General features: G+C 37.5%; 3 protein-coding genes across 3 annotated transcripts in view; 1 reads left to right on the top strand and 2 right to left on the bottom strand.

Moving 5' to 3' along the window:
• LOC135074686 (multiple inositol polyphosphate phosphatase 1-like) overlaps positions 1–22599 on the top strand; it is a 480690-nt gene that overhangs the window by 125535 nt on the left and 332556 nt on the right. The window lies entirely within an intron of this gene.
• On the bottom strand, positions 2298–17477 carry LOC135074679 (synaptogyrin). Its single transcript, XM_063969045.1, has 5 exons — positions 17154–17477; positions 13982–14219; positions 5166–5302; positions 4614–4788; positions 2298–2739 (listed from the first exon to the last, which is right to left on the bottom strand). Exons 1-5 carry the CDS (start codon positions 17253–17255, stop codon positions 2708–2710), a joined length of 684 nt encoding a protein of 227 aa, XP_063825115.1. The 5' UTR covers positions 17256–17477; the 3' UTR covers positions 2298–2707.
• LOC135074848 (caskin-2) overlaps positions 18170–22599 on the bottom strand; it is a 183617-nt gene continuing 179187 nt past the window's right edge. The window contains exons 10-12 of the mRNA XM_063969229.1: positions 21810–21938; positions 20737–21321; positions 18170–20406 (exon numbers count right to left, since the gene is read on the bottom strand). Coding sequence (XP_063825299.1) covers positions 20092–20406; positions 20737–21321; positions 21810–21938 — 1029 coding nt within the window. The 3' untranslated portion in view covers positions 18170–20091. The remainder of the gene's footprint in view (positions 20407–20736; positions 21322–21809; positions 21939–22599) is intronic.

Here is a 22599-nt window from a genome sequence, read left to right as displayed (position 1 = left end):
TATTAGTGCAAGCTATGGAAGTGACAAAGACGACTACTGGGTGCTGGCCCTCCGATTGTAAGATATAACAAGATTTCTTAGGGTTTTCGCATACCTATCAACTCTGAGCCGGATAGAGAACTTTTTGTCCTTTTTAACCTGGAAATTGCCTCTTTTTTCTACCGCTGCATATGTTCTGGTATCTCTGCGAGATCGAATCAGAAATAAAGAGATCCATATGAACATGAAAGTAACCGACATATCCCGCAGAATTAGCGAACAAGTAGTAGTGAGTGTGTCATATAACTCACTGACAGAAAGAAACAGCGCCATCTATCCGGCAAAATCTCATTAACAAACTTTATCTGCAGGTAAAGTGAGGATACAACCTTTTGCCAATTTTCTTATCGATAAAAAACATACGGGTCGAATTGAGAACCTCCTCCTTTTTTGAAGTCGGTTGATAAAAAGGAAGGCCAGCACGCCTATTGGCTTTAAGGCCGATCTACACGCATTCCAATTATTACACAAAATTTATTTATTTGTACTCAAATTTAAGCCTTGTTGCAGTGTACTTTAATTTTAATTTATATATATTCAATTACATTCACATTCGTTACAAAGATAAGCACATTGCTAATTTTACATTTAGGACAAAACAGCAATCGTGTAATAATTGAAATGCTATTACTTTTAAACAATTAATTAATTCTATCAAAGATAGGAATATGCCTAAAATATCATCTTTTAAAAAAATATTATGATCTTGGATAAGCGCTTATACATTAATATAATATTTATTAATAATACTGAACGCACAGATCATATTGCAATAAATAACATGGTCATGTTGTAACGCAAACATAAAAAAACATAGCACTCGGAAGGTTTCTTTCAAATAAATTGGCGCGAAAGTTGTTTGGAGATGTCAATCAACACTTGAGTTTGACAGGACAACTGTCAAAATGACAGGTGACATTAGCTAGCCATTCGCGCCAACTTTGTTGAATACAAAATACTTTTATCAAGATCATTTCGTAATAATATTACAAGCAGATTACAACAAACAAATCCTACTTATATTTAGAGAATACGATTATATTAAAACGCAGGAAATCCATACGATATGCCATTTAAACTTTACCTACACTTTTATTTAATTTACATAATATAATAAAGAATGTACTTTTTATTATTATAATAATCAAGCTATATGGAATTGTACAGGATTTACGCACCTTAATGTGATAGCTAAATACACACGTAATTTTAAAAGTAAAGTAATTATTTGGTTACAATGTTTTAAATGTAAATAAAAATTCTGTGTGACTAGATAAAAAAATAGGAGTTACTTTCAGACAAAGTTTTTTTAAATAATTTTAAAAATTTATGGCAACACTTCAGCCAACCAGCCAATTAAATTAAAATTTTAGTCATCACAATAGGTAGCTTGTGATATATAGATTTATATATTTATTTGTAAGATAATATACATTAACGTGTCATACATGATTACGGTATTTCTTTGATACTTTTAACGACGACAACGATTTATTAAAGCGTTGAAATGGCACGACAGATAGATACAATCGATGGTCTAATAAGAGAAAGCTCACATTAAAATAAAACAAAAACAAATATCACATTTAGAATCACGAGCGGGGAGTGTGTATATTTTAAATATCCTTTTCTATTTACATAATATACGTTTTTACAATAGATATTCGGGTAATATTGTCAAATATACATACCTACAAGCAGGTACTGTGAAGCGATACACGGTTATGTTTTATTTATGTATACTTAAACGAGCATTTTAATATTTTCAAAACCACTTCTTATCCCGTCCCTATGTAAAGGTGCTCACACAATGGGGACAGTCTCGTGTAATGTATTTTAATATTAACTATAAAGCATTACGCTTGAATTTCGAATCTCTCATCGCATCGTCACATTACACTCGAATGCTCCCAGTGTGGGGGAATTTTCTAAAGAAAAAAATGCTCGTAAATACAATTCTTACTTTTTCGAGTTATCCCACTAACGAAAATAAATATTAAATAGAGATTATACTATTCGAGACAAACAACACACATCTATGACTCATATACATCTTTGAAGGTGCTGTCAAATTAATTATAACAAATAATTACAAGAAATAATTAAAAACGCGATGATGATTATAAGTTAAGTAATAATTAAGTACATGGAAGTGTGTAGCCGATTATTTCTTACAACAAGTAAAGCAATTGTGCATTTAAGATGACTTTATATGAAGTGCAATGACATTTGAATTCGGTATTTCTTAAACATTCTTCTTAGTTGTTTTCCTAATAACATCAAAGTAATACACATTTTTGACCCCACTCCTAAACTTGCAATTTCTACACATGTTTGACAGGTCAAAAAGTCTAGTTAGTCTATGAAAGGCGAGTTGAAAAACACATTGATAACGTTATGGTTCATACATACTTAAAGAATTATTTTGATGTCCATTATTACAGCTGAAAAGTTATAATCGAAATCCAAGTTTTGCCTATTTTGGTTGTCACAACTTTTGATCAGAAGTTTTTCATTAAGCGTTAACAGTATACAATACTGCGAGAAAACCTATTGTTGATTTGTAACCGCCACGATTTTGACTGCCTGTTGTTGTAGAGGGCGCTGTATTAATTATTACTTACTCGGTGCGCAAACGCAAAGGGAAAGGTGCGCGGATCCCGCCGGCTTAGTAGGTGGGGGCCGTGTAGTCAATGTTGCCTGGAAATTTGAAAAGACGTAGGTTACATTACATTACAAATTTTTTAATTATTAGACCATTAAGAAACCATCGATACATTCCTTTATTCAATTACACTTATAAAAGGGGAAAAATCTAAACACAAATGGGACATTCAACAGATCTCTCAAAGATAATTTGAATAAAATATGTTACATCTGGAATAAAACATACATGTATAAACGCAAAAGAACCGAAGTTACTGAATTGGTTTTGAATTGCCAAGTAACTTTAAAATCAACTGACTAAGCAGATTAAATAAACACATCCAATAAAAATCGTATTGGTATATTAACAAGGTCTCGGTCTTGTCTCTAGGTTCATCATCATCATCGTCATTATTATATCAGCCACAGGACGTCCACTGCTGAACATAGGCCTCCCTCAATGCTTTCTATGTTTCCCGGTTGGTAGCGGCCTGCGTCTGTCTCAAGGTTAGGTCTCTCCAATAACCCATCTGGTTTTGTATGCGAAAACGATAGGTTGCAGTAGAAGTGGGTACAAGCGACAAGTTACAATGGACTGGCGGTAGCCGTCGCTCATCAAGGAAGTCCAAAATAACCTGCTGCTCGTAGCCACAAACACATCAATGTTTTCTTCATCCTCCTCTGCCTTTTTTTCCTTTTTTGTTTTGCGACTGAAAAGTAGGTACATTGAATTGCATACCAGGGGAATTGTGTGGGGCTTTTCCTGTTATAAGAGCATGGTCTCTCTGTTTACCCACCTGGCCGTGTCTGCGAAAACAGCAGGTCGTTTGTAGGCGTGTGGAAACCTTTACAAAAAAAATCGCAAGGCAAGACGCTGGAGGGTTTATCATCTCCATGCTCTTCCGTGGGATCGTCAGCAGTTGGGCATGGGGTTGACCCGAGAGGATGCACCATTCCAATTGAATTCGGGTGGGGCTCGTTCCAAAAGCGAGCCATGATCTGGAAAGGAGCCACGGACGAATGTCTAACAGAACATTTTAAAATTAAAGCTCCATCTTATTGGGCTCCGGCGGATAGGTACCATAAGAACTCAGTAGAACAAGATCTCCACCTAGTTGTAGTTTGTGGACTGTTCTCTCTCCACCTACCTGGCTGCGTCTGCGAGATAGGCGGGTCGCTGTAAGCGGGCGGCGCCCTCCACCTCGTATGTCGGTGACAGGCAGTAGCCAGTCGTCAAGAAAGCCCTGTATAATCTGGAAGATGGAAGCCCTAACATGCTCTCTACCATGCTAACCGGCTGTCCAAAAACACCTTAAGGAATTCTTCAAATTATGGTGGTTCTTCAAGCATGTTCTCCGCGGATTCTACAACTCTCTAAAGCCCGGTCGCCGAGCACGTAGAATTTCGTCCAATGACCCCAAGCTACCCATCCTTATCGCTCGCACGTAATTATATTGCTGTGGCGACTGTGCGACGGGCGGCCGCAGTGAGTGTGCGACTATAGTCTAGCTCACCTGGCTGCGTCTGCGAGAAGGGCGGGTCGCTGTAGGCAGGCTGTGGGTCGGGCGCGCCGGGGTAGGCAGGGAAGGCGCCGGGGCTGCCCACAGCACCCTCCACCTCGTATGTCGCTCACAGGCAGTAGTAGTCACTCTTCAAGGAAGTTTTATGTACGATGGTGGATCTTTAAGCATGTTCTCAGCTTATGTGCGGCTCTCAAATAACCCATCTGGTTCCGTCTGCAAGAACCAGCTGTCCAAAAACACCTCAAGGGATTCTTCAAATTATGGTGGATCTTCAAGCATATTCTCCGGTGAGAGCCATCTGCGCTACCTATTGAAGCTGAGAAAGCCGCTCACGGCTATCAGCACAGTCATTCCGAAAAAAAAGCATGTTCTCCGCGGATTCTAGAACTCTCTAATCTAATTCACCTGGCTGCGTCTGCGAGAAGGGCGGGTCGCTGTAGGCAGGCTGTGGGTCGGGCGCGCCGGGGTAGGCAGGGAAGGCGCCAGGGCTGCCCACAGCTCCCTCAACCTCGTAGGCGGGCGCGAACGCCGCTTCAGCACCCATGCGGAACCGCTGCAGCGCGAAGAAAGCGCAGCCCACCTGATGAAGGCATCGTTGGGGCCGTTAAGGATAAAGTTTGCAACTCTTCGGGAACCCTAACTTCGGACTCCTCCTATGTTCTTCTGATTAATTTCGATGCGGGTCCAATGAACTTTAACTTTCGCCCGGGACAAACTTGACCTTCGCTGGTTGGGTTTTTATTGGCGGTCAAGCTGTAGATCCTGGCTCGGTGGGATTGAGTGATGTCAAATTGGCATTTTAAATACGACGAATTTATATTCATTGATATAATTCAGTCAGAGGTGTAAGTTATCATGCATACAACGCTTCTGCTATCTCATATAAAAAGTCAAACTTGGTTTTTACACAGTTAGAAAGAGATGAAAAAAGCTAAGAATTTATACAGTTACACTTACCCAAGCAAAGATCGAGAAGAAACAGAAGGCGATGGCACCCTGCATGTTGTTGGCGGTTCCGTAGGGGGGGTTGTCGGTCTTGCCCCAGGCGTTGGACAGGTAGCAGAAGCCCACGAAGTAAAGGAACGCCCAGAACGCTGAAAAAGTCATTTTAATACTCTTGTACTCATAGAAATGGAATTAGATTGCGAGCCTAGTGCAGAAGCTGTGGTTTATTACATCACAGGAAATGATATTTGTGAATAAAGATTATTTATTATAATATTATAGATTCTTCATTGTTTATTATAACTACGTTTTTACCCTAAAAGTTCTCAAACTTAAAAGTTAACGAAGCTATAAACACTTCGAAGTCTCGTGATATTTCTATTTACGACTCAAGAGCCTACCCAATAATACGTTCGAAAGATTACGCAAGAAAGGGTCTACCAAAATATCTTGGCGCCCAACATGGCGCGATCAACAGACGATAAAATGAGATAAGAATTGAATTGAACATGGTCCTCTTAATACATTTTGTGATATCCTTTTCTACATTATACATGTAGACTCGTCTTAAGAAACTAAGTATAGATTCAAGCCAGACAATGATGATGTCTTTTATTGAGTTATTTCAATTTTAAAGTAACAAAACAAAAAAGAAAGTAGATAACGAGCATCAAATCAAGTTACATTTGAAACTTTTTCTTTTTCTTTCTTTTTTTTTTACACAAAACACTGTAGCGCCATTGAGATAAATTGACTGTAAGGCTCCCCATTCACAACAAACGTTCACGTTCCAATGAAGTCTATCACGAAGTTCAAGGTACAATTGCCCACATCAATCCGAGTCAAATAATATGAACTCCGGCCCAATTTATTTCCGATGACATTACACCTTACCTACTTTCTTGGGCTGATTTAATTTACGTCGATTTAAGAAAAGGTCACGAGGTGACGGTGATAAAAGTGGCATTACCATTTTTATCTGCCATCATAACCGTATTAGGAAGATAATAGCCAAAATCTTTCGTTACGGGACTGATTCTGACCGGTGTAGTAGGACCTCAATTTTACCTGAATTCATTGATAAAAGGTGAGATGGAGTATGATCAGTAAATAAAAATTAAGTCGTTTTAACGAAACCCTGCTATTGAATAATAGTGTGGAGATGGGGAAATAGACAGCCACTGAGAAACTACTCCACTCATCTCTATTTACAAATGAGAGAAATTGTTTTTTGGCATAGACGCCATTCCCTGGCACTCCAACCCATCAATATTTTAAACCTTAATAAGCTTCGAACTTAAATTACAAGGGTACAGGAACTCAGGAACAGCCAGTTCTTATAGTTGACATACTCTACTGCAGTACATGTCATACCTAAATGACGAATGCAAAGGCAAACACCCACCCAGTTTAAGCCTTGACATACAAAAGCGCTACCATCGGACACATAGCTAGTATTATGTGTAATCTTTATGTGTGGCGGCTTTAGTGAAAATAGTACACAAGCGACATCAAAACACTGTGGGAAAGAAAAACTACATGACATAAGTTTTCTTTTGACAAAAAAGTTCTTCGATGACGCCCACGTTTGGTGAAGTAACCTGATATTATACAGTGTGAGTCACGTTAAAGTGTACATATGAAAATAGATGAAACTAGACCTATTTTTATCGACAAAAAAGAGGTCAAAAATTTTTTGAGATTTTTTTTTAATTTTTTATAGAATTCTTTTTCTTCCAATTACTTATTGTAAAGAAAAGGTAATAACTTTTAAACTAAGCGGTATATCCTGATGAAATAAAAACAGTAATAATGCTAAATAACAGGCAATACTAAAAAAATACATAAAATACACAAAAAATGCCAACAAATAATAAAAAACGAAACTTTTTGAAAAAAATCTGCTTAAAAATTCGTGTTTTTTTGGTTATTTGATAAATTTCTCCAAAAAATGCCCCGTAACCGGTGGTTTTTATTACTTTGTATTATTCTCTATCGTATTACCTTTGTAAAACCAAAAATCGCATGTCTCTATCCCTATCACAACATTTGCTATGATCGTTTGAACAAAGGCCTGCCACAACATTATTCTCCGCTACAGGTAGAGACAATTTTAATTTTAACTAAAATGCTTATTTTACATCGAAATCTTTTGTTTTTATTTGAAATATAACTTGTCTTTATCAAAATTACAAATCTAGAGCCATTTTCAGTTTCGTTGTTAACGAAGCGTTGAATGGCGCGCTCGGAGAGGCTTAGTTCAAATGATCATTGCAAACGTTGTGATCGGGATAGAGACATGCGATTTTTGGATTTACGAAAGTTATACGATAGAGAATAATACAAAGTAATAAAAACCACCGGTTATAGGGGCATTTTTTGGAGAAATTTATCAAATAACCAAAAAAACACGAATTTAAAAGCAATTTTTTTTCAAAAAGTATCATTTTTTATTATTTGTTGGCCTTTTTTGTGTATTATATGTATTTTTTTAGTATCGCCTGTTATTTAGCATTATTACTGTTTTTATTTTATAGTTTAAAAGTTATTACCTTTTCTTTACAATAAGTAATTGGAAGAAAAAAAATTCTATAAAAAAATAAAAAAAAATCTCAAAAATTTTTTGACCTCTTTTTTGTCGATAAAAATAGGTCTAGTTTCATCTATTTTCATATGTACACTTTAACGTGACTCACACTGTATAACGTGACACAGTGTTGAATAATAATAATGTAGCGTCGGCTAGGTTTCAATAATGCAGGCATTTTTCCGGCGCCTGTAAGATCGCAGATAAGTAGGTCATTATTCTTGACTTATGACACTGAATAGTATGATGTGCTTCCTTAGAAGTATTTAACATGCCTAGTTTTACAGACATGAAAGTTTTGCTAATGTTTATGATATTTGTATACCTACTCTCAGTTTAGAGTTGAAATAACGCTATGTCTTTCGAGCTCTTAAATCACTCACACATACCTACATCTGAGTCATTTGCATGCATGAGTCTCTTTTTTACGATGATTGACTTCATTTCAGAAATACCAACACGACACTCAAAATGAGTGAATAAATTTTTATTGCGTAGGTACAACTCATTTTACGACTAAATAAATATGTACAGCCAGCAGGCCTGTTCATCTCCGCGAGTTCACATCGAAAACAAAACACGCACGATAGCCCACCTACAGGAGGCGATTCGACAAGGCGTCACATACGAGATACGAGCGAGCATTGACACACGCACGCGTACTCTTGTATTATGGAAAAAAAAAAAATACTGTGCAGTATTTAACTGCCTAAATAATAATAAAAAACACACAATGTACTTTTTTTAAGTTGCCTGAAGACACTGAGAGGTAAATAAGTGGTTATTGTTATTCATGATAATTCATGCAAATTCATGTATTTCTTCCGACATTTTCCGCGATTTGGTACTTCACGTCACACATTAGTTTGCCGAAGTTCGCCGAGCCAGCTATTGTCAATTATTATAGGTGTCAAACAGGATAGGGTCTTTGCGCTGGTTTTCGTCCAACTATCGGAGTTGCCAACTTTGTGATCTTAAAATACCCTTACATAAATGTATCATATTATTTTATGTCGTTCGAGTGCTCATAAAGGCAGTCAACTAAAGTCCATACTGCAACGCACACACAATCCGCACCGTAACGTAAACGCCTTGCCTCGCCGATGACAGTGCGCGAAGGGCAATGACAGCTCGCAAAACACTGACGTATATCAATGTCTCATGGACTTGGCGTAACTTTAAAATAAACGTACTCGGTACATTACACACACATTTACACGCATTATAAATACATACACGATTTAAGAAAACAACATGGCCGCAATATAGGCAATCAGCTGACAGGTATTTGTGTGTGTGTGTGTGCGTGTAGTTGTCAGCTGATTGCCTATAAATATGTTGTTTTCTTAAATCTTGTATGTAGGTACCTACTCGGCACAAGTCAGGTAGTTAGTGACGTCACATGAAAATGTTGCCAGAATGAGTACTGACCAAACATTATCTATTTCTTTTTTTATACATCACCAGGGGTAAGTTAGAAAGAGATAAACAGCTGTTTGTCATTAATTTGTCGAATTTTTGTATAGATCTATATTTCCTCTCCACTATTACCTCCATGCCACAAAAGGCGATACGTTGTTGATCCCTTTCCGAGTTGATTTGCCTGCTATATGACCTGAGCTATGCTTTCCTGTCAGCACGTTTTTTTTCTGGCGCGATGATTTCTGCAATGTACCGGTGACCGGTGTATGGCCGCGCATTTACGTAATTTTTTGGAACTCACTACTTTTTAAATTACATTTTCATTTAGGTAGAACTGTTGCTTAGGCATTATAGATTGCAACAAAACTAGCGCGGGATGGCTACTGCCTTCTGTGAATACAATACTTTGTATTCAAATTTTACGCATGTGTTTATGGCAGCTCAGTGAAATGGACGAAAACCGAAGTTAGATAGAAAACCAGCACAATGACCCTACTTTCAAAAATTAATATTGCGATTTTATAAATCACTTAAACAACTTTATATTAATTTGCGGTACGAAGTACGCCGGGACAGCTCGTAAAACTAATTCATCATTTACATATTACTAATTTATCAACTTTGTTCATTGTTAGTTCATTAGTTGTTCGTGTTTCGTTTGGGTTAGACCAAGAGCCGAATGCAAAAAATAAATGTTACTTAATTATATTAATTCTCCAAAAAACGGACGGACGTGTGCAAGTCTAATAGCCATATACTTGGTTAACTCATTTTAAAAAGTGCACAAAAACGTTCTATGTTCAGACAGACTATATGACGAATCTATAAGGGTTCCGTTTTTGCCATTTGGCTACGGAACCCTAAATATCGTATCAAAATCTGTTGCATAGTTTTAAAGATCTAAGCATACATAGGGACAGACAGACAGGAAAGCGACTTTTTTTTATAATTATTACGTAGTGATGATGGGCATATAGACCAAATAAAGACATTTTGATTTAAGGGGGGGACATCGTAAGAGCCATTCACATTTTTATCAGAAAGTTAATAAATTAATATATTTAGGTTTTTGAAATCTAAAACAGCCAGGAAATCAAAGAGGCAAACATGATACCTTTGTGATTTTATAGGAATTTTATTGTAAAACACGGTCATATTAAACTTTTATAAAAAGATCCAGAGGTAAATGTTTTTTTTTCGAGAAAAAATTTTTCTAATCGTGTTTTCGAAAATATCATCCCATCACACATACGTTCTGTAATACATAATATTGAAAACAGTGCGAAATATCGTCAATTGCAGTTTTCACATACTAAGGGCCCATAATGAAATTAGTATAATGTTTGTTTATGTAATAAAATTTGGTTTGAAATACCTACTGAATTGAATTTTTATTTCTTACTAGCTTTTTGGCTTCGCCCACGTGAAATAAATTGTCACAGTTATGTGTGTTATAAAATATTTAGGTGCTAGCTCTTACACTATATAACTGGCGGCCGCATGTAGCTGCGCGTTGCCGCGAAGAGCAGTGAATGCAAGTGTGGTGCGCTAGATGGCGACACAGTAGCTTCTTGTAGCAGTCAGCCCTATGGCATCAAGACAGTACCGATCACTGACGTATGTCAACAAAACGGTGCTCGACTCATAAGACAAGCTAAATTACACCATATTGTTGATGACATTGAGCATACATTTTTTTGAATACCTTCGCGAAGAAAAACTTCTGTACGTAGTACTTATTATTATTCTGTGCAGCCAGCGTCAAATAGTGCGTGACAGACAACACAACCAGTTCGCAACACGTCTTTGTTACAATTGGAATAAGGTTGTGTTGTCAACTATTTGGCCACTTTGGGTGTGACGAACCATTTGACGCTGACTTCAAATAAAACTCGCCAATGGAATGGCAGAGGAAATGAAGCCGTGCTCTGCCAATCGAGCCGTAGTATCGATGTGGCCCTAATCGAAACAGGAACTGGCTGAAGATTGTCAATCTTTGAGTCGAGGATTAGTCCGACTGAAAGCCGATACTGACGGACAGCCTTTATCCTATTCGCGTTAACATTTCATTTAACGTTTGCGAAAAAGTGGCGTAAAAATACTTCTTTAACTCATTCTACTCAGTCACGACACGAAACTAATAATACTAAGTTTAAGTATTCGTTTTCTTACAAACAGTTATTTTCTTTAACCATTCACGAGTCAAAATGAAACCAATTAAAAAAGGCATAGATCACTACTGTCAAATTAAATTCAAAAACCTGCAAAACAGCAATTTCTTCTTTTCACCAACATTGCGTCATATTCCAGCAATCTACAGCAACTTATTAGGTGCTTTATTCCACGGAAAAAAGGTCCATAAGTTATGAACCTTTCTGCACCGTATATTTATCTTTAATGATAGCTAACCTACATATCACAGCTCCAAGAGTCGAACGTGGAACAATGCGTCTAATGAAATAGAGTGGGCTCACTCGTTTCGAATTACGCGCTAAGTGGAATTAAGTGCTCTAATAAAGTTCGCGCGAGGGTCAAGAGGGTATAGGCGCCGAGAGAACAGACCAGTAGGTTCTGTATTTGCTGTTCTAATAATGATGACCCAGTTGCTTTGGGCGATGCAGACAATAAATCGCTTTAAATAGACTTGCGAGATACGGTTTTGACACAAAAATGATGCATTTTCCCTTGGATTAGAGACATTATAGTGATGTCCAGTCCTCAATCAATTCGCTTGCTGGATAATAGATCTAAGTTGAGATCAGATCTTTCTGATAGGAGCCTTTTCGCCTTCTACAGAGCTCCAAAACCTTTTTCGTTTCGGTATGAGACTGGTTAAACAGCATCTGATCGGCGATGTTTTCTAAAACTTGATTGATTACGTTGAACCTGGCAGCACCACGAGTTTAGGTCATCGATGGCCAGAGCGTACGTGTCTGGCAATGGCATAGTTCGATTTGGTTCTGGTAATCTTATAATATTTTCAACGCAGTTTAATTGTGTAAATGTTTAATTAATCCATCATCATCATATCAGCCATAGGACGTCTACTGCTGAACATAGGCCTCCCCTAATGCTTTCCATGTTGCCCGGTTGGTAGCGGCCAGCGTCCAGCGCCTTCCTGCTACCTTTATGTAGTCGTCGGTCAACCTTGTGGGTGGACGTCTCACGACGAATGTTTAATTGGTTCCAGCATTAACGTGATTGCTGTATCTTCTTACATTTCGCTCGAGAAGTCACGGGTAGTAACCCACTAATAGTAGGGGTCAGTTTAGGTAAAATATACGCTGCTCTAACCCTGATAGCCTTGCACTAATATAGTTCGACTTATGAACCTAGATTGAGTAGATGCCCAATTATGTTGCTAATAATATTATTTAATTAGGTTATAAATAAGGTAAATAAATAAATTGCTAACTAACATAAACTGGAAAGACCCACCAAATAACACAAACTTCCTATAACAAAACTAAATATTATAATGTAATATTAATTATTAGAAAATTAATGGCGTTAATGATATTCCTCTTAGATTAAGTTGTACAAACTAGTTGTAAAATTACGAGTAGGTGGTAATTTTTTATAAATTAAGAAGTTAAACATCTTGCATAATGACGTTGCAATAGGTACTTTTTAACCAACTTCAACAAAAGGAGGTTCTCAATTCGGTTGGTATTTTTACAACAAAGTTTTTACTTTGATGTGCTGTTAACTGCGCCTCTACATTTGTTAGTTACTACTCGGTGTGGAGGTAGCAATTGTAACTAATCGATTATTGATTCATTGTATGTCTATGGTGCGATTTGGTCTCTGTGTGACGAATGTACTAAATATTTCACTTTTATGACAACAATGCCTGATCAAATATTAATGATAGGTAGGTAGATATCACCTGGTAGTCATGAAACCTGCATCTCTTGAAAAAGTTCCATGTTGAAAAAAGAAAGCTCAAGGTATTTTTGTATGGTTTGATCGTCAACCTACTGATGATGAAGATGACCAAATATGGTTTACATACCGAAAACCAGTAATTAGAATACGTCAATTTCTCAATCCCCTTATGGTCTTTACTGCATTAGAATTCTTCGGGTGAGATTGTGTTCAAGAGCCAAAGAGTACCATTTAAAAATTAGACTTAAAATATCACAACCTATTCGCATTCGTTGCGCTTCAAAAACATTAATGGTGCTACACTTTTTATCTTAACGCACATCCTAATAATATCGCTCCAAAAATAAATGTCACAGAGTATAAAACCAAGCTTTCAGGCGTTACGAAAACGCAGACACGCCTAGCCGCCTAGATTGCCAAAAGGCATCTGAATATCGTGGATGCTTATTTATTCCAGATGTGTAATGATAGGAAAAAAGTAAGGCGGGCCTGCCTCCCCAATCCGCCTGGCCAGCATGGAGAGTGTTGGCCAAATCCTCCCTCTAGTGCAGTGGTTCCCAATTTGTCTGGGCTACGACTTATCTAATACAAGTTTCCAAACTCGGGACCCACCTATAGGAAACTTCGCCCGCTGCTAAGCGGTTGGATCGGTAGGGGTAGTGTGTCGTTCTACAGGCAGGGCCCACTCAATGTTCGCTCACCCACCCACCCATAGTTTGGGAAACCCTGCTCTAGTGAATAAGAGAGGGTCGTATGATTCCTGATTCGACGATAGCCGAACGGTGAGGGTATCGGACTGGGCGACTTGTGATCCGAGGAACGGTGGATCGATCCCCACCGGTCGACTATGGGGGTAACACGCCGGTAACACAAGGGGTTAACAGGATTTGTATATACAAAATATTGCTTTCTTTAAAAAATGATGACTCACCAGAGAAGCCCAGATCAGCCAGCACATAATGCTTCCTCGTCTTCACGGAGGACATCTGCTCGAAGAGGTATTCGCCAACTATGAAGCCGACGGATGCTATGAACGCGATCACGGAGATGCCGACGCCATAGTTGCACGCATTGGTGTCCTTGTTGTACACGCAGTACTCCTTGTGGTCTTCCTTGTCCACGTACCAGCCCTTGGCCGATATGCAGCCCATCACGATCACGCTGAACAGCTGTAGGATACAGTTAGGTTTATACAGGGTATCCTATATGAATCAAATAGCCAGGGAGATTAGATCGTGCCATCCACGAAGACGCGCCCCACTACTCTTCCTCTAATGAGTGCATGAGTGCACACGCACATTACAATAATGACGCTCGGATTGCTCGGATCCGCGTCTTTCCATTCTATACATAGCCAGAACGCAAGGGTGTGAAACTAATCGAGTATAGTTTGGATGTGACTTTTTTTACTAAGCTCCTCCAAACTATACACGACCAGTACGCATACGCTGCGTACTGCTCGCGTATACTTTGTAGTGACTTAGGTCAATTATCTTACTCCAAAATATACATCGTCAGTACGCATACGGACTAATCATGTATGTATTGTAATAAGTTCGCGATTACAATGTATACGCGAGTACTTAGTTGCATGCTCGTCATTTTGACTTATTTACCTCTCTTTCTATTACATATTAATTCATAACTGCGTGTCTACTTTAAACATTGAATCAATTTCGACACGTGCCATTGTTTTGATAAAGAGCTTTTTGGTGTTTCATATTCTGCCATAGAAAAGATATTTGTTTTGGGGCTGAATAACTCTGAAATTAAGAATTATGTATGTGAAAATGATTTTTGTTCTTGAGATAAAAGCTTATAAATAAAAATGAATATCCCTGGACATTTTACACTGCGCTTCTAGTCCCAAACTAAGCAAAGCTTGTACTATGGGTACTAGATAACGGATATAAACATACTTAAATACTTTTTTTGTAAATACATACTTATTATACATAGAAGACACCCAGTCCAATACAAACAAATATCAAAATATGTTCACGCACACAAATTAATGTTTGTACTGTGAGGGAATCGAACCCGGCTACCTCCGGAACAGTTATCCGTTTCGAACCACTACACCGAACGGTCGACAATTTTAGTTAATAATGCACGTTTAACTTTCTTCATTCACTCTCACTAATAAATAATTGTTATTTAATTTGAAATCTACCTAATCAATTTAATTTCAGAAACCACTTACATTAGTGTTATAAATCTAGATTTATTATAATAATATGTAGATTCAGTAAAATAATAATATTTTATGTAAAAATTAATGAATTTAAAAATGGCATCACCGTACGTGATCTACATAGGTAGTTCTTATTTCTAATCTCGAGGACAAAGCACGAGCATAATATCTAATAAATGTAATAATTTTAAATATAATTCCATATTTTATTAAATCAAATAAACTAAACACACTCTAGTCAACTGTAAGTGGTGTAGTATAGTTTGGAGCGAAGACGGAATCCATCCACGACACAAACTATACACGATCAGTACGCAAAATTCGTGTATAGTTTGTAGTGACCGACTTACAAAGAGACACTCCAAAATATACACGAGCAGTTTCCTATGGGTGCGTTCTGGCCATGTATAGAACGGAAAGACGCCTCGGATCCAACTCCCCGCACCCCGCGCTTCTTTCGACCAAAAATTGTTGCGGCGCGTCTTCATGGATGGCATTCATGGATGGATGACATCTGTAGCTAACTAAAGGTCCTCTACTTCTTTCTAGGTAGAATCTATCAAAAAATATGTTATTTTTTTCATTGGAGGACACGTACCAGCCCTTGGCCAATATGCAGCCCATTACGATCACGCTGAATAGCTGGAGGATAGAGTTATGGTTATACAGGGTGGAATTTTGTAATGCTACCTAGAGGAAAAGTACTCTTAATACTGTAGATAAGAAATCTAAATGCAGTTATATTTCTTTCCCTAAATTAAGGAATGTTTCCTATGAGTAAAATTTTCTATCTACATTACATTAAGAGTACTTTCCCACTTTATCTCTCAATATTAAGAATTTGATGATTACAAATAAATGATTTAATTTGATGATCCATATGAAAACAAAATTCCTGTTAAATGTATAATTTTAAGTGACTGTGGTGAAACGAGCATGAGGCTCTTCATAGTCATCTTATTTTTAGTGTAAAATTAAGTAAATAACATACTTGATGCTTTTTAAAATATGTTATGTATTTGAGTGTAGATTAAAAGCTCTACAAATGTAGGATAAACAAGTAGGCAACATTCCAATAAAATTTACCTAATAATTTTGTCAAAGAGGTTCTTTAATACTTTATTTTTTGCACCTAGATTTTTAAAACTTGTTACATTTACTACACCTAATTTAGTAACAAGGTCAATTTCATAGTCTTAGAATTTAAATCTATTGCATTTAAATTCTACTTAGAATAATTTCAATTTCTGGAGAGATTAAAATGATCAAGACGTCTGAATCTATTTTTTTACTATTGAATATTTATGCATTTCTATCAGATAAACTACTCCATTAAAACAAATATAGACGTAAGCTGGACTGGAAACATATACCTACTATTTTTTTAGAATGGTTAATTAAATGTTGTGTAACTTTATTTCAATTATTATAGAAATTAAAAAGTAAGAACAAGTAAATGAACTTCATAATATTATAATATTATCAATTCATAAGTAGGAAGGATAATGATAGGAATTCCAAATTAACAGCCAATGGTTATCCTTCTAGTTTTGTATGAGGAGCAAAGCTGTTACTTAATAATCTAGAGCGTGACTTAATAGAGCAAATAGTATCTATCTAGCATATTAGACTTGTTAATAAACTGTTCAGTTACATGGAAAATCCCTAGTTAGAAATATAACCATTACAAGAGTAATTTCTAATTATAGCATAATACCGTTCATGTTTATGTAAAATAATTCAATAACAATACAGTAGGTAGCGTTACATGTTACGGTTCACTGAAAACGATAAGAGATACTGCATTTTATAATGATTGAAATACTATGAGAGTGTGCATTGAGGGTCACTCTAAAAGCTATAATTAGGGTTTCTACGATTGGAGGAGTTGTAAAATGAATGTGCTCACCCAGCAAACCGCCCTCACGATCACAGGAGGCCTTTGGATAAAAGCCTGAGGGTCGAACGCCCCGCCAGCTTTTCCTCCGCCATACGCGCCCGCTGTATCCATTTTTACACTTACGTAAGAACTTTACACAAATTAGAACACTATATTAAACACCACATCAATGGCTCAATAGTCACACGACCTCCTCAAACCCCGAAAACCAATTTATAATATCGATCGCGCAGACGACACAGATGACAACAAGAAAATCTGACACTTCGTTTTCAATGGCCGCTGCATCGTTTGACATCGATCCAGTTTGGTCGACTCTGATTGGTCGAAAGGAAGTGCGCTGCGAGTTTCAACCAATCGTAGCTCAAGGACTGGAAGTTTCAGGATTTTCTCGGAAAATTGCTATGGAACTGACAGATTTGTAAATGAAAACATATTTCAGGGACTTTCTCGACGGAAGTTGCTACGAATTTTCACGGATGGCAGTTAGCGCCTTATTTTTATGGTGCCACTGTTGCCCATTTGCGCGTTTATTATTTATGTATATTTTATTTAGTTAGGTATCTCGTTGAATTTCAGTTAATCAAAAATTTCAAGATTTTTACTATAAAATACAAATGTATAATACTATGTCTTGTCTATGATATCAGAGGGTAAAATTTAGTTTGTCGACTCCGTACTAGAGTAGGGGTATTTATCCCACAGATGAGAGATTTATCCTCTAGTCTCGCGGCACAGATGAGACAGTCTCGCGGCGACTTTTCACTTATTTTCAGTAAGTTTTATTTCATCACAGTCGTTGAAAAACTGATTGGATTTTCGGAAAACTGATGTTACCATTACCACTTTTTACTTTAAAGTGGATGGTTTCTATGGGAATTTGAATTTATCGATGTTCTCTTTCAGAGCCATTAAGTATTAAGTATTATAGTTTGGATTTGGAGTAGACTGTTGCCTTAATTTAGGGGTACTGGGAAATAGGTAAGTTGTAAGTAGGAAACAGAAACTCAATGAACAGACACAAGATGGGTATTACAAATATATTTATTCAAATTAAGAACTGAATTATAAAATAAGTAAGGAAGTTAAGCTGTGAAGTAATTACAATTAAATAATTTCATAGACTGCCGTCACTCAAACAATAATTTTGACTAGTTCAAAGAACAAATAATTTATACCTACAACAGTTCATTGATGTTTAACTTAGAATAACTAGGTATTGTTTTTATATCAAATCTAGCACCGTTCTAGCTTCATACAAAGTAAATAGAGTGACGGCATTTTCACACATTCATGTCTAAGTAAATAACATAAGAAAATTGGTTTTTTAAACAGAAAATGTCTGTTTCGTCTAGATATAATAAAAAGTCGAATAGAAAAAGTTATTTTTTATGTTGGAAGATGATCTTTGGAATCTTAGACACGAACATGTGGTGTCCATTTGGTACGTACAACAATTCAGTAAAGTAGGTATTACAAAATGTCTAAATAAGAGCCGTTATTAAAGAAGACTGTGTAGAAACATGGATGTTCATGATATTTACATAAAGCTTAGTTTATATTCCATAATTTGCTATGTTTAGTTGTTATTATTGTACATTCCATGGTGTTAGTCAAGAGTTAATATTATATGAACCCATTTCGTATACATTTCTGATTACATTGAATGATTTTGTTGCCTACATAAACTTCAAACGATTCGATACATACATATTATGGTTTGATACTTAAATGCTAAGTAAATAAAAATAAATGTGTCAATTACTTTTTATGTGGTTACAAATACACGAATAGTACGTACTTATCAGAAATGTATCGAAATATTGTAATCGATTTATGGCCTCTAAATATCACGAGTTTTGAGGACATGCGTTAAAAATATTAGGAAACAAAAAGAGATCGTAATTTAACGCTTACATTATTTAGATGTCGTAAGAGGTACATGCGATGCTATATAAAGTATGGCCGACGTAAGGCTGTTCCTTTTACAGTTAGCAGGTTTTATTGAGTTTGCTCAAGCCGTATTTTGGAAACTTTAATATCAGCTCGTGGAAGCATGGCATGGCAACGGGCATGTCCTAATGCAGTATAAGAACGATAACATACAATATCTATGAGGTCTATCACTAAATGAATGTCTATTATACAATAATCACGTAACCCCCTAATTTTCACACTATATCTAGAGCTAGTATTTTGTATAAATTCTAACTACTCCATTCTACATTTTACTCGAGTAATCTACAATTTTATTATTGTACATGAAAAACTAGCTACTGGGATATATTTTATCTATGACATAATTTAAGTAAAATAATATTTACAAAAATAGCCACTTTCATCTGTTTGGATCCGCCTATAACTACCCTTTGTCACTCCAACGAAAAATAAGTAGATTTAACGTCTATTAAATAAGGAACTACGTTACAAAATATTTTTTAAATAAACAACAAAAACACACAGTTCATTAAAATTTAAAATAAATCGTAATTATTTCATAAAAAACGTGTAAAATACATACATACATTGGATGTATAAAATACGCTACATCGGTACAAATGCTACATAGATAGAAAACTATAGTACATACAGTGTATCCTGTGTAAGTATAAACGCTGGCGATGGCAGGACGTGTAACAAAACTATGTGCTAAGCAAGCGGAGTCGTTCGGTTTACATGGACCAAGTTTCTTTCATAAAAGTTATGCTTCTAGGAGCCATCGTACGGAGGGAAAGCAGTCAAAAGTACAAAGGTTCTTTCTCACCTGGATCTAAAACTGATGGAATTAGTTGTCTTGTACTTGATTATTTCATTAGTCACCTACTGTTACATTTTATTTCGTCCTAAAATCCGATGGCCCCACACAAAACAAAACTGTTGTAACTGCCGATACAATCTTTGGAATTTCAAAAGTTTTATTCGAGTTCACTCCAACGTTTAATTTGTTTTAGGAATCCGCGAGTCCCTGTCGTTTCTCTTCTTCCAACATGGCGTCTAGTTCGTCCGTGAGGTTGGCAAGCATGTTTCCGATGTCGTTGAGTACGTCGACGGGTTCCGTGCTTTTTCCCTCGTCTTTTTCTGGGAGGGAGTGGGGGGTGGTGGGCTTGATATCAGGCCGCGGGGGGAGGGAGGCGAGGGGGATGCCCGCGCGTCCGTAGTCCACTGTGTGAGGACGGCCGCTGATTTGACCGCGGTTCTGCTTTATCGTGCCCGCGTTTTCGTTCGCGAACGGAATGCTGTCCGACTCGGTGCTCGAACTCGACTGTGGAAAGAAAATGGCGGTTAACGAAAAGATACCTACTACTTAATACCTACATAATTTGAGGAGATATACTGAAATGATTAAGTGGTGATCTGATTACTGAATAGAAGAGTAAGCTTTTGATTCTCATGCATATTCTTCAGGGACGAAAAGATTTTCCGAAATTGTCCATCGAAAATTGGAAGGGTGAATTTCTTCAGAAGATTTTCTAGAGTGTTTCTTCAGAAGATTAAACATGTTTGAGACATTGGAAGCCTGTTAGACCATTAGCCACTGTGATGACTTGGGACATTCTTAAGAGAGTTAAGTAATTGTTCTAGTCGTAGTTACCTTAAAACTGGCATCAGATCCCGTTCGCAGCTTATCCTCGTCATATCTCCTTGGGGGCGAAGACGGCGCGGGGGGCGGCGGCAGAAGCCCCGTGCTGTCCAGCGACACGCTCAGCGAGTCCGAGCTAGGATATGCCGGCAGGCTCAGCGGGAGACTCTTCTCAGGGTGGATCTCCACTGTCGTCTGACCGAAGCGAGTGAACGGCGCGTACTGAGAGCTCTGCCGCTTAGGCGGGTCAGGCGGCGGCTTCCGCGCCACGTGGGGACTCGCCCCGTAAGCCACGCGCTGCAAGCGAGCGGAATACGCGATCTCATCGTACGTATAATCCGGAGACTTGTCTCTGTACGCTGGCGTCGCTTGGATTTTAGCAACTGGGCGCGGACGAACCAGTCCCCTAGGACGAGGCAGCGTCCCTCCACCCTCGTAAGAACTGTCGTTCGTCGGCGTAATGTCACCATCGTCGTACGATCGCCGCCATTGCCCCGCGCCGTAGTAGAAACCCGCGTCGGGTGAAAAAGTCGTGTGCGATGTTCTCTCTGAAGGGTCTTCTAGGCTCTCGAGCGATTTGCCGCGCGGGTGGCGAATCTGTCGACATTCGTTTGTTTATTTTAGTTTTAGAACTTTTTTACAGTAAATTGTAGCGTCGTAACGACATAGAGATGCGAGATTACGTCTATAACTATACGATATACGAGATTTTACTCAAAAATTATGATAATCAATTTACAAACATTCAGTTAGATACTTTGTACTTTTTTTGTAGTCGAGTACAGATTTATGTTATTTACCTACCATGCCTTTCAATTTCAATGTTACAAATTAATAAGTATTAATAAGTCTGTATTATTTTTCTCGTTTAGTCTTAATAAATACATGCTACTGCCATTATAAATAAACTTACCGTTTACATAAATACATACTAGAACTACCGTGCAAGCGTGTGCATAAACACATAAAAATATTGCGACAGTGAAAACACGCACATCGAAACATTCCGTCAAAACGGGTGCACATAAAGCTGGGTGCTGAGAACAAACTGAAACTGGCAGAGCAGTGCCATAGAGGTTTCATACCTGAATGGGGACCAGGTCTGTGCCACAAAGGGGCGTGTGTAGAGCGTCAAAGTTTAGGTCGGGGGGTTTATGGTAACTCCTGGCGTGCCGCTCCCACGGCTGGTAATGGAGCTCCCTCGGATATAAATCCTTTAGCCGATATGTCCAAGTGCGGATCGTGTTTGGAAAGAAAAGAAAACAAAACATTCACATGCTGCTTTGGGCTAGTGGTATGAGGATGCAGCGACTGACGCGTGACGGGTGACAAGGGACAACCCTGCGACTAGATTTTGATTGTCTCCAAACTTCTATTAAGTACCCCTTGACCAGGGAAAGACTATTAATATCTCGACATATCTTTCGACAGTCAAATAACTGTATTTAAAAGAGGTATTAGCAAAACTAAGCAAGTTATTGTTAAATTAATATAAGTTTAAATCATAGTTAACTTGTTAATAGTCGCAGAATTGTTTACATCCTGTCTTCGACAATGATGGCGATGGGTAGACATCTACAGTCTATTCGTAAGCGAAATGAGTTTGAACATCGGGAAATGATGAAAATTTTGATACGTTTACACGTCAATTTTCGCGCCAATCGGTCACAGAAGACCTCAATTTCCCATGTGTCCATCTATACGGCAAAATAAATATCAGCCTTGTGCTCAGGTTTTCACATGGTATATAACAACTAAAGCGTTGTTTGGCCTCAAATACATAATTTCGATTAGTTAAATTATTTTAAGCTAGTTATATAAACGCTTTATTGTTAAAATAAGCTTAGTTAGTATAATATATTGCAGGGAAAATTA

Source organism: Ostrinia nubilalis, chromosome 9, assembly GCF_963855985.1.
Source record: "Ostrinia nubilalis chromosome 9, ilOstNubi1.1, whole genome shotgun sequence".
Classification (NCBI taxonomy): domain Eukaryota; kingdom Metazoa; phylum Arthropoda; class Insecta; order Lepidoptera; family Crambidae; genus Ostrinia; species Ostrinia nubilalis.
This window is presented reverse-complemented; position numbering and strand designations above follow the sequence as displayed.